This window comes from Podarcis erhardii (genome assembly GCF_964252035.2).
Source record: "Podarcis erhardii genome assembly, chromosome: 1".
Lineage (NCBI taxonomy): Eukaryota > Metazoa > Chordata > Lepidosauria > Squamata > Lacertidae > Podarcis > Podarcis erhardii.
Window position 1 is genome coordinate 114,809,368 of NC_138497.1, and position 12,659 is coordinate 114,822,026.

The 12,659-nt window shown below is 44.9% G+C and overlaps 1 protein-coding gene across 5 annotated transcripts in view; it reads right to left on the minus strand.

Moving 5' to 3' along the window:
• Positions 1-12,659, minus strand: part of ITPRID2 (ITPR interacting domain containing 2) — a 70,984-nt gene that overhangs the window by 3,483 nt on the left and 54,842 nt on the right. For all 5 annotated transcript variants that reach the window (XM_081858488.1, XM_081858487.1, XM_081858489.1 and 2 more), the window contains 6 exons: positions 10,535-11,728; positions 7,686-7,763; positions 6,419-6,546; positions 4,342-4,492; positions 2,118-2,183; positions 1,357-1,770 (listed from right to left, as the gene is read on the minus strand). In XM_081858488.1, coding sequence (XP_081714614.1) covers positions 1,357-1,770; positions 2,118-2,183; positions 4,342-4,492; positions 6,419-6,546; positions 7,686-7,763; positions 10,535-11,728 — 2,031 coding nt within the window. The remainder of the gene's footprint in view (positions 1-1,356; positions 1,771-2,117; positions 2,184-4,341; positions 4,493-6,418; positions 6,547-7,685; positions 7,764-10,534; positions 11,729-12,659) is intronic.

The following is a 12,659-nucleotide window of genomic DNA, read 5'->3' on the forward strand; positions in this document are numbered from 1 at the left end:
TAAAAATGTTTTGCAGCTAAGTGTAAGACCGGCCACTCTTTCTAGAGAAGCTTCTTCAAAACAGAGGGTGATGTCCAATGATTTCAATGGGTCTATGCTGAGAATGATTAATGTTGCCTACCACCCAAAGGTGCCTTGAAATGCTTACACTACTTGCCCCTCACCAAGGCACTAGTGTGACTTTGCAAAAGTGCACCGGTGTCTTGAAAAGCTAAAATGGAAAGTATCGAGAAGCAGACGATTCAAATCAAGTAATCCTGAAACAATTTGATTCAAGATACTATTTCCCAATAACCAGATTTCTTTTAAGTAGAGAACACTAGCTCCATTCTTATTTCATTTTATATTTTGCATTTATATTCCCTAAATAAGAAAGCAATCTGCATTTTCTTCGAAGCAAGAGAGAACAAAGTTAAGTATCTTGGCATTTTTGTCGTTTTCTTCTGTGGGAGTATAGAGAAAAGGATAGCGGGTTCCTTTTCATTCCAGTAAAAAGATACAGGTCAAAAGCTCACACACATTACAGTCTATTCTGGCATGCTCTGGAACACTGAATACTGTTTATGCTGTTTTCTCCAACAAGCCAAGATAATTCATGTATACAGAGGGAGAGGAATTGTTCAGAATGCCATGAGTTTAACATTTGTGAAGAAATATCAAGAATGCATATTAATGAATTTCCCTGCAATGGATTCATTCTGCTTTGGGAAGCAAACAATGCAAGGCAGATACTTTTGGTATTTATTAGATGCAAAGGGATATACTAAACAAAGTGGGTGCCAGCATTAAACAAACCCACTCTGTAACATACACACAATGTGTGATTTGGCAAACTTCTGTGTTTAAGGGACTAGCGACACAATGGGACTTACATCTGAGCAAACATGAGAAGAATTGAATAACCTTTATGGCATTAGTCCTTAGACCATAACAGCACCAGACTTTCTCCAAAGCCCAGCATTGAATATGAGACTCTCAGGGAAAGATCACATCCTCTGTATGCAGGAGGTCTCAGTTCAACCCCTGACATCTCTTGATAGTGTTGGGAAAGATCTGAACTAAGGCTGGGCCAAAAGAAGAAAGAAAGCTTTCCAACTGCTGCAAACAGCAACCTGATGGCTTCCCTCAAAGAATCTTGGAAACTATAGTTTGTTAAGGTTGCCAAGAGTTGTTAGGAGATCCCTATTACCCTCACAGAGTTACAATTCCCCATTTCCTAGGAAGAGGGATTGATCATTAAACTACCCTGGGGATTGGAGTTCGGTGAGGTCAATCGAATCTTCTTAACCATATTAAGAAGAAAACATTGAGATCAAACGCTCCTGTCAAAAAAATGCTAGCCAGCCTGCTGCTCACCTCTCGTATGACTTGCTGCAGTTCATCATTTTCCACACTTCTGTGAATTTCTTCAACCGCAGGCACAAGAGGGATCTTTTCAAGTTTCTGCTCCATCTCCGATCTGGACGTTGTGTGTCCCTCAGAGCTTTCAGGAGGCTGCCCTGTTCCTGCTCTTGCCGGTGGAGAGGGCATCAAGGCCACACACGCTCGGTAGATTTTTTTGCTTTGGGGCTTGGCCTTCCCCATCATCTCAGATGAGTGTGCACTGTCTTTTCTGCTGGCTTGGCTGGAACAGACTGAAGAGGAGTCAGAATGTCCGTGATCAAAGGCACATTCTGAGCCGTCGGCCGGCGGAATCTCCATTCCAAGTTCTCCCAAACCCAACCTCAGCTCAGACTTCAGAAATGACTGCTCTCGAATGAGTTCAGAGACCTACGGAATTACGGGAGGTGGGGGAGGAAGACAAGACAACTGCTTTACTCATTGTCTTGTGAGACAGGCAAAACCATAAATGTATGCTGGAACAGGAGTACAAAAATTCCACCTCATCCTTGGGCTACAAACCATGCCTTCAACCCTACTGGAATGCACTGCGTCTCAGAATAGCCAAAGGCCTAGCATGAATTTGACAGCATCCCCAATATCTCATATGTTCTGTACATACATTTATTCCAATCCATTCCAATCCATTCCATTCATGTATCACTGCCAATGAAACATCTCAATGTGACTGGAAAATACCACTGCCTTCATTTCCAGCCTTTGTCTGGGTTACTTACCGGCTCCATCACATTCAGTGAAGAAGGGCACGACAAGTTATCAGTGCTTCTGCTCCCATACATGCCCTGGAAGAAAAAGAAAACACAGAAATTAGGGGTTGTTAACATTTTCGGGAGCTCTCAAAACTGCTTCGTGGCCTGTGCCACACCATCAACTTTCTGAGAAAACAAGGACCCAGAGAGCCTTTTATGCTACCTCTGCATTTATGATTCCAGGGCATAGTAAGGAAGAAAAATATTTAAAGAGCCGTAAGAGTTTAAAGTTGATGGACCCTGTTAGTCAGGACTCAGAGACAACCAAACGAAATCAGTGGACTTAAGTAGCTTAAGTTCATCAATTTCAGTGGATCTATTTGGCACAACTTACTTGGTTCTTATTCTTAATCCACCCCCCCCCCCCAAAAAAAAACCATGTTTCCTTTCCCTCCTCAGACCCATCCCTGGGTCTTCTAAACCTTTGGAATCTCCAAAGAAAAGCAACATGAATCTGCAGAGGTCACCATTTGGTTATCGGGTAACCTGTAGTCAACTGAGCTATTCTGTCTAGAACTTCCCCCCTCAAATGGGGGGAAAGGGACAGAGTGTGGATATGCTACATGCTCTTTAGTTTAGTTTATTCTGACCCCTCAATCAAATGTAATAGCTCCGTTCATATGATTAAATTCTTGACACACATGTAGCCCCTTTGTTTCCCCTTCACATGAGTGGACACAAGAAACCATTGTTTGTCGTTTGGGGTGGCTTCCATATCTAGGCTTCTTTGGAAGCCATGAACCCCAGTTCTCCACTCACATGTAACAGAAAGCTGCAGTCAGCTGTAGCTTCCTGGTTTGTTTCCTTGCTGAGACAAAGGGAGGAGTGAAGGAGATGTAACAGCTCAGAAATATCCTAGCTTATTAAGCCAGGATTGGGCCACTGTCAATATAAGCCTCTATCATTTTCTATCTCAGGTTTGTTCATATGAAGAATGCCAGAGAGATCAAGGGGCTGGAAGGTTGATCTGGATCATTAGTGGATTGTTGAATTGGATCATTAGTGACATCTGGGCTACACCACCCTAAAATACATGGGGAAATGCTTCCAGAGCAAGTTGTGAGCCTAAGGGAGAACACAGGCCATGTTTTATGCCTGTTTGTATTGACAGAGCAACGCAACCCCCAACTTCTTCTTGGCCTACAAATCCAAGCCCAGTTGCCTGTCTCTTAGTTTTTTAACAATAAAGGAGTACAGTGGTACCTCGGGTTAAGTAGTTAATTCGTTCCGGAGGTCCGTTCTTAACCTGAAACTGTTCTTAACCTGAAGCACCATGTCAGGAAACTGCCATCAGGGCCGGAGGGAGAGAGCGGGCTCCGGAGGGGTCCCAGAGAGCGTCCTGGGATGGGGAGAGGCAGCCCATCTTCTGAGGAAGAGAATCAGCGTAGCACCAGTGGAGAAGGGGGGCAGATGGGGGAATCGGCGAGGCGGTCCCATGACTCCTTGCCAGGGACCAGCGGGGAGAGTAAGGGTCCTCCGCTGCCTACACCCTCCTTGCGCAGAAGGCTTCCGCGCAGGGAGAGTAGGAGGAGACTAGGCGTCAAAGAGCTTCTTTGCTGGAAGAAGTTCAAGAAATGCCCACTGACGGATTCTGTCAGTGATTGAGACAGCCACGGGTGAGTGGCTGTCCGGACAGAAAAGGTTCACTCAGGCAACCCAGCCAGGTGTTGCACCGGTTTACGCACGAGCAACCCCTAGAACCATTACACACCACTTTAGCTAATGGGGCCTCCTGCTGCTGCTGTGCCACCGGAGCACAATTTCTGTTCTCATCCTGAAGCAAAGTTCTTAACCTGAAGCACTATTTCTGGGTTAACAGAGTCTGTAACCTGAAGCGTATGTAACCCGAGGTACCACAGGACAGACTCAACCATTCTGCTGAATGTGCATGTCCTCACCATTCTGAGGCTGTGGGCTACAGGCCATCAAGCTGGGCTTCCCTCTTCCCACTAACTTGAAAATTTGCTTAGCATGTCTAATATTGAATTCCATTAGCCTCTGGAACATGGATCCACATGGGGAAAAAACACTCTGCCCCAAAACAAAAATGCTTAATGTGGCTGTTCTAATGCTTGGTGGCATAACAAAGTTCTGGGTGTTGGGGGAATAACTCACCCCATAGAAGCACCCAGTGCTTCTACATCCCTTGCAGAGATATATCTGCACAGACGGACTGTGACAAAAGACATACCATGGGTGTTTGTTGCCTGTAAGGTGAAGACACGTGAATATTCCTAAGCTGCTCTTCGAGAGTAAGAAGGCGCTCCTCTAACTGCATTTCTAATTCCTGAAGCTCCATGCGGACAGATTTCCTCAGGGTCTGGAGCTGATCAGCTTCGTATCTAAATCAGAAGCAAACAAAATGGAAAGGGGAATATACAGAGCACAAATAGGCATATCATCCAAAGAAGTGGAGGGAATGATAACATATCAGTTCAGTGTTATGCAGATATATGCACTTTGACATGAAAATATATAGCAACCAAGAAAAGGGAACAGAGGAAAAAGGGAAAGGAGGAATGTGCATGGGGCTTTACTTTTGGTTTTGCAAACTAATGAGGAAAATCCACTGGAGATGAAATTAGTAAAAAAACAACAACTAATCCCTTAGGGCAGGCAACAAGACTTCCAGAGCTTAACTAGTATGTATTTAGCAAATCTGTAAATTAAATGCTATATATAGGTTTGGATGTGGTCCAGGTATTTATTGGGAGCAGTGTATTATATAAGCAAGGGAGAGAGCTGGTCATGCAGATGCCGTAATACATGGATGGGAGAGTGAAGCAACCCTTTTCTTTCCTTACAGAATCTACAGTGAAAACGAAACGGGATTTCAGTGGAACTGGGCTGGCTTGAAGGGCTACCATGCACATAGCAGACATCAGACAAGAAACTCATGAGCAGAGCCTTAGGCTAGGCCTGGGAAGACACACACTCAAATCTTCACTCACTTATGACTGACCTTGAGCTCAGTCACTATTTCTCAAGCAAACCTTTACCACAAGCATATTGAAAAACTAAGATGGGGTGGGGAGAAGAAACTCAGGGCACATTTATCTCTTTAGGAGGATGGCAGATGTGTGTGTAATAAAATGAGTATCTTTAGAAACAAATAGTTCTACGGAACCTCACCACAAGGTGGCTATAAGGGTAACTGGTATGATCCAGAGGGAAATCCTGAGACCACCCCAGTGTGGTGAAGTGGTTTGAGTGTTGGACTAAGGTAAAAATAAAATAAAAGGGAAAGGACCCAAGGACAGGTAAGTCCAGTCAAAGGTGGCTATGGGGTGCAGCACTCATCTCACTTTCAGGCCAAGGGATCCAGTGTTTGTCCGCACACAGCTTTCTGGGTCATGTGGCTAGCATGACTAAACCGCTTCTGGCGCAACAGAACACCGTGACGGAATCCAGAGTGCATGGAAACACCATTTACCTTCCCGCCACAGCGGTACCTATTTATCTACTTGTACTGGATTGCTTTCGAACTGCTAGGTTGGCAAAAGCTGGGAAAGAGCAACGGGAGCTCACCCTGTCACAGGGATTCAAATCACTGACCTTCCAATCACCAAGCCCAAGAGGCTCAGAGGTTTAGACCACAGCAGCACCCGCACCCCATAGTGTTGGACTAGGACCTGAGAAACCAAGGTCTAAATCCCGACTCAGTCATTAAGTTCACTGGGTGATCTTGGGCCAGCCACAGTCTTGAAGTCTTAAGCTATTGCTTCACAGCGAGGACAAAAATGGAAGGGTTGAGAAGCATGCCACCTTAAACTCCTTGAGGAATAAATAAAATGAAAAGCCATCCCTTTCAAAACATCTAAACATCCTATGGAATAGGACCCTTGAAATTAATGCCCAAACGAAACGAAACCCCAACGTCAAAAAGGATCTTACCAAGAGGGCAGAGATCAGAGCAAAAGGGACGAACAGTTGGTCTTGACAGAAGCACTCTGAAGAGAGTGGAGAAGAGGTGGCAGAACAGAAAGACCGGCATGGAGAAAGTTGCTGCAATCTAACTGTGAGTGATGATCAGAAGCAAAGTGGCAGTCAGAATGCAAAAGGCCAGTTCTAAATGCACAGAAGAGGAAGGAGAAGGAGTGTGCTTTAGGATTAACTGAAGGCTGCGCACCTAGAAGAAAAACAGTGCTTTTGAGAAAGAAAGAGAACAGATGCGAAAGGTTTTAGTAGAAATATAAAAGGAACCTGCATGTGAGCACAGATATAGTATACAAGTTGCTTGGGTGAGAACACCCCCCTACCCCACTCACCTCTCTTCCTCTGTCATGTGCTGATAAACAGTGGTTTGCTGGCGCAACATGGACAATTCCAAATCCATCATTTGCGTTCTAAACAGGTTTAGGTTCCTTCTCACGGCTTGAAGATCTTGGAATGTATTCTAGACAAATACAGAGATGTATTTATGTTCAGAACTCTATGTAGATACATAACAAGAGCTCTGCCAAATCAGACTAAAGGCCCCTCCAGGACAGCACCCTGTCTTCACAGTAGCCAAGCAGATGGTGACGATAGTGATGATTCACTTGTATATTGCTTATGTCAAAATGCCTTCTATGCAGTTTACAGCTACAGTTTCCCAACTATAAAAACCAATGCATAACTAAAAGAGACAAAAACCATTCCGCCGGGGCACTAAAACAACCTCAAAAATTAAAATATGCAATAAAACAAAAGAGAAGTCCACAAACAGGACATGAGCTCTCTTCTCACTTGCAATTCCCAGAAACTGGTATTCAGAGGCATACCGCCCTCTTGACACTGGAGGGAATAAAGAGCTACTATGATGCAGGTGGCGCTATGGGTTAAACCACAGAGCCTAGGACTTGCTGATCAGAAGGTCGGCGGTTCAAATCCCCGCGACGGGGTGAGCTCCCGTTGCTCGGCCCCAACCTAGCAGTTCGAAAGCACATCAAAGTGCAAGTAGATAAATAGGCACCGCTCTGGCGAGAAGGTAAACGGCATTTCTGTGCACTGCTCTGGTTTGCCAGAAGTGGCTTAGTCATGCTGGCCACATGACCCGGAAGCTGTACACTGGCTCCCTCAGCCAATAAAGTGAGATGAGCGCCGCAACCCCAGAGTCGGCCACGACTGGACCTAATGGTCAGGGGTCCCTTTACCTTTACCTTATGGCTGGTAGCTATAGCCTTGTCTTCCATGAATTCCATGAGCCCAATCTGCCAATGGATTGTCTTCATAGAGACAATTTGGGCTCTGGACTGGGGCTCAGCAACTTAGAGCCTATTGGTGGAGTCAGCCATCTCAGCACCACACCTATGGCATCCCCATGACCTCCCTGTCCTTTGCCCTTGAAAACCACCCAGAGGGAGGGAGGGAGGGAGGGAGAGGGCTGGATACATGAAGTAGAGAACTGCAACATCTCTTTCTTCGTCCCCATCTTCTAAAGATGGGAGGGGAGAACCCAGATGAAAGGACATTCCCATTTTATACATATATATATGGGCACAATTTTAACTCAAACACAGAACATGGATGAAGAGAGAGAAAAATGCCATTTACTTCATAGAGAGGTAGAATAGAAGATCTCTGAGTACTGTAAGGGGCTGTAGTGAGGTCAGGACTTCTCATCATAGCATTCTAGAAAGGGAAAAGAAGAGATAAAAACAAACATAACATTTTAACAACTTGGTGCATGAGACCAATAAGTAATAACATGTCAATACAACAGTCATGAACACAACGAACTCTTCATGCTATTGCACCAAAAAAGCCCAACAATTTTTGATTTTTACCTCTTGAAATATGACAACCCTAACTCTGGGGCACCTCCGCAAAAGCTTAGCAACTTCGGCCAACTTCCCTGACCACCGCTGATGTTTAAATATATGGTACTAAATATACCAGTACTTTGAATTTTTAAGAAAACATCAAAGATGTTCTGTTTTATGTTTAAAATATTGATCTCTTAATTTTGAGGTTGTCTTATATATTGGGGCATCTTATACAAGGAAAAATACGGTAGGTCGTTTGCATTTACCCTGTTTGTTTTTCTATAACAACTTCATGAGTAAATGGGCTGGCACTTCAAGCAAGGCCAAACTTTGGCTCTCATCCTCAATTCTGGGCCCAGCCCCCTCACACCTAAACAGCAGCCACCTGTGTTACAGCCAATGTTTCTGGCAGTGATACCCCTGCCAGCCCTCCACATTGCAGATATGGAAACACTGAAGCCCCAAATATCTAAAATCTGAGACTAGTCAGATTTGTTGCACCTCTTCAATTCTGCTGGGTGTGTGTATTCAAGAAGCCTTGCAAGGTGGTATAGTCCTACGGATGGCGGTATCATGTGTGCCATCTGAATTAGCTCTGTGCACCTGTGTGAAGAGCAAATTCCAACTAAGAAGAGGAATGGATTTAGATTCAAAAATCCAATTTGGCAGTGAAATTTCTGGGTAAGAAGCCAATTTGTGCAAGGCAAAACTTCTCACCTGTGATTTTTGTCCTTCCCCCAAAGGACTAAGAGCAGCCCATAGACAACTGTCTACTCTGCGAAATAGACTAAGACCAAATGCCTTTTTCAAGGCCACAGTGAACTTCACAATTAAGCAGGGATTTGAAGCACAGGTCAATGAAGTCTAAGTCCAACGCTGTAACCCCTGCGCAAACTGGCTCATAATATTCTCGTTAAGATACAAGTACCAAATCAAAACTGTGCTATGATGATAATGATATGTGCTGCATGACAGACAAAGGAACTTTCCCTCAGAGTTAAAAGTATCTAAGACGTTAGTGTGCAAGTAACAAGGCTTCAGATAGCATTATCTACACAAACCCAAATATGTCAAAACAGAAACACACAGAGGCAATACCGCCAAACTCCTAAAGGATGGGGAAATGTAGCAAGTCCAGTGTAGGTCTAGGAATTTTATTAACTATGGACACCATGGAAAAGAATGCATTTTACAAAATGGAATGAGTAAAGCTGTGTCAGATCCCTGAGAAACTCCTGACTGGAAAAGCAACTATGTTCATTCCAAACTTTCATATGATAAAATGAGGCTTCCGATTGTGAAAGCCTATTCAAAAAAAGGTGAACTTTCCCCAGCTCCAGAACGGAGTTTATTGCATCTGGCAAGCATTTTAGAACATGACAGGGCTGTTAAGTACCAAGTGGGGGGAAACATTGGGATTCGTTCTAGGAGGAGGTTGCGAAAAGGAAGTTACTTAATCAAAATTTATTGCAGAGCATTAAAATAGTCTGAGCTTTCGAATTAGCAGTTTTGCACATGAAACACATGGCTGCAAAACTTAAGCCACCTAGCCTAGCTCTCAGGCTTCATGAAGACTCTGCAGAAATATGCATGGCATTCAAATATTGTTGTTTTATTCTAATTTGTGTGTGTGTGAACGGGGCTTGGCTCTTATGCATACTACTCATTTCACACTTGCCTAAACCAGGCTGGCCCTCAATATAATGACATCTGGGAAATGGGAGACGGCTCAGATTCACAATCCTGCTCAAGGACTCTCTAGATGAGAGGAGGAGAACTTGTGACCCTCCAGACATCCCTTTGTTATAACTCCCATAAGCCCTAGCGAGCATGGCCAATTATCAGGGACAATGGGAATTGTGATGCAACATTTCCACACAGCTGTACATGGCATGCATTAGACAATTAGTGGAGAGCAAACTTGTCCTTCTGCAAAGTTTACCTCCCATTACTTATCTTGTCCTTGAGGGGACTCTGTCAAGCTCCTGACCTGAGCAATGCCAACATTCCCCAGGACACACAATACCAATGGCTTACACTTCATCAGATGCACTGGAGCATAGAACTAACAGAACAGAAATATCTTCTCAAGCCTCAATTTAATAATAATAATAAAAAGCAAGGCCTTTAAAATGTTTGCATATAAAAGATCTTGAGTAGGAAGAAATCTAATTCATGCTTCACAGAACTGAGTTTTTGTACGTCAGCTTTGCCATGACTGTATGAAAGGCAACGCGACCCAGTTGATAAGAGCATCAAACGTAGATCTGGGGAGTCAAATCCCAACTTAGTCAGGGACTCAATGGAATGTTTGGGCAGCGGCATCCATTGTAGTGCCTTCTAGATGTGGTGGACTACAACTTCTGTCAGCACGGCCAGTGGTCATGGATGATGGAAATTGCAATCCATAACACCTAGAGGGCATTATGTTGGCAAAACCAGTCTTTGACAAGCTTTCCCCTTTGCCAGCAAAATCAATTACATGTGGAAACCCTAAGTGCCACGGGGAATCCTAAATTTAAACAAACCACCGCACAACGGTTGTGCATGCCGTCTTTCTTTTTAGCAACCAAAATATGCGCCCTCCAAACAGACACATGGGGGGTGTATACAGACTGCAGCCATGAGCTAGTTTACCTGTGAAAGGTTTTGCAAAGAGTTCCTGATGTCATGCAAGACTCTCCTCAGCTGCATTTCGACCGTGGAGGGCGAATGCATGGCCTGAGCTTGGCGCCGGTGCCCAGTGTGCCTCAGCGAATAAGGGCAGCTGAACGGGGAAGGCAAACCACTGCAAGACGACCCAGGGGTGCTTGGGATGCTGTGCGTACTGAATGTTCTCATATGTGCACATAAGGGCCTGTCTGGATAGTCAAACTGAAGGGAATGTAGCGAGCACGACGACTGAGACATATGAGTTGGGAGGTGCAAAGGGCAGCTTTGTATTCTGCTCCTACACGGTTCGTCCGCCGCCTTGTTCAATGCAGGCTGGGAACCTTCTTTCCTAAGGGATGATGGTGCAATGAAAAGTGTGGATTTGCACCTGGGGGGACTGTGGTCTCTCTCCTCAGGGGGCTTCTCTTCCGTCTGCTCCTCCTTCTCCTCCTGTTCAGGAGTATCGTACTTGTAAGTAAAAGACGGGGGGCTACAAAACGTCTGTTTTCCCGGAGTGAGCTGGACATTCACGGAGGAGACGACTTTCACCGGGTTCAGTAGTGCAGATGGGAGAGACTGAGAGCGCCTCAATGGATAGTCCAACTCAGAGATCCGATGCCTTTGCTTGAAAAGAAAGTCTTTCGATTTGAGCAGCGAGCGACCGGCTCTGGAATCAGACGAGCCACTTATCCTCCTCTGGGCTCTTTGCAAAGCAATGCTAACCCGCTCAGTGGAAGAAGGAGATGAACTGCTGCTTTCTATAGAGGACATTGATTTAAGAATGTGGTGCGTTTTATACTGAGGAAATTCATACTCGCTGCTTTTATCTGCGTCGCTCTCTTCACTGCCTTCCTCCAGCACTTCAGACTCTCCCTCCTGTGCAAGAGCATCTTCATCTTTTCTAATATATCCTCCTTGGCCAAACTCTGTATCTTCTCCGGTCTCAGCCTGCCCAGTTTCGCCTTCTAGAACTTTCCAACCTTCTCTGGCGTCGCTCCCAGAAACCGCCTCCCTCTTCCGCTGCTCCACTTCTGTGCGGAGGAATTTCTCCTCATCAAGCTCATTAAAATAGGACTGCTCATCTATTGGCGTTTTGAGTTCTTCACTGTAAGATGTCACCGTTGTCTCGCTGTCGCAGCTGTCAGCGCTGCTTCCCATGGCCTGCAATGACTCGTGTCCCTGTCAGGAACACAATGAGAACAGGGTGGTGAAGAGACAACAAAAATACCAAAACATTTGTACCTTTATGCAAATAACTTTTAAAAAATAAAATAAAAAGCAAAACGAGTCCATAAGATAGCTGGACTGGAGAAATAAGCATTCATGAGAAAATAAAGCAAGGCTGGTCAAATGTTTAATCCACTGAATTCTCTAATATACAACACAGTGAGGTCCAGTGTGGTATAGTGATCACAGTGTCAGATAAGGATAGATGAAGTAAAGGTAAAGGTAAAGGGACCCCTGACCATTAGGTCAAGTCGTGACCGACTCTGGGGTTGCGGCGCTCATCTCGCTTTATTGGCCGAGGGAGCCAGCGTACAGCTTCCGGGTCATGTGGCCAGCATGACTAAGCCGCTTCTGGCGAACCAGAGCAGCGCACGGAAACGCCGTTTACCTTACCGCTGGAGCAGTTCCTATTTATCTACTTGGACTTTTGACATGCTTGCGAACGGCTAGGTTGGCAGGAGCAGGGACCGAGCAACAGGAGCTCACCCCATCGCGGGGATTCGAACCGCCGACCTTCTGATAGGCAAGTCCTAGGCTCTGTGGTTTAACCTACAGCACCACCTGCATCCCTTAGGATAGATGAAACCCAGGTTCAAATCTGCACCTAGCTATGAAGCTTCGTGCTGGGTGAGCTTGGGGCAGCCAGCTTAACCTACCTTGTTCAGACTGTACCAGGAATCTACCCAGCGCTCATGGAAAAATGTGGCATGATCTCAAATGAAACTTTAACAGATGGCATAACAAAAGTCTGTAATTTTATCAAGACAAGTTATTTGTTGTTTACTGCTGTGACAATTGTTTTCTCAAAATTTATCTTCTGTACCACAAAAATAAAGAAAAAAGGTATTATTTTTAAAAAAAATGGGGAGGGAAAGAGAATCAC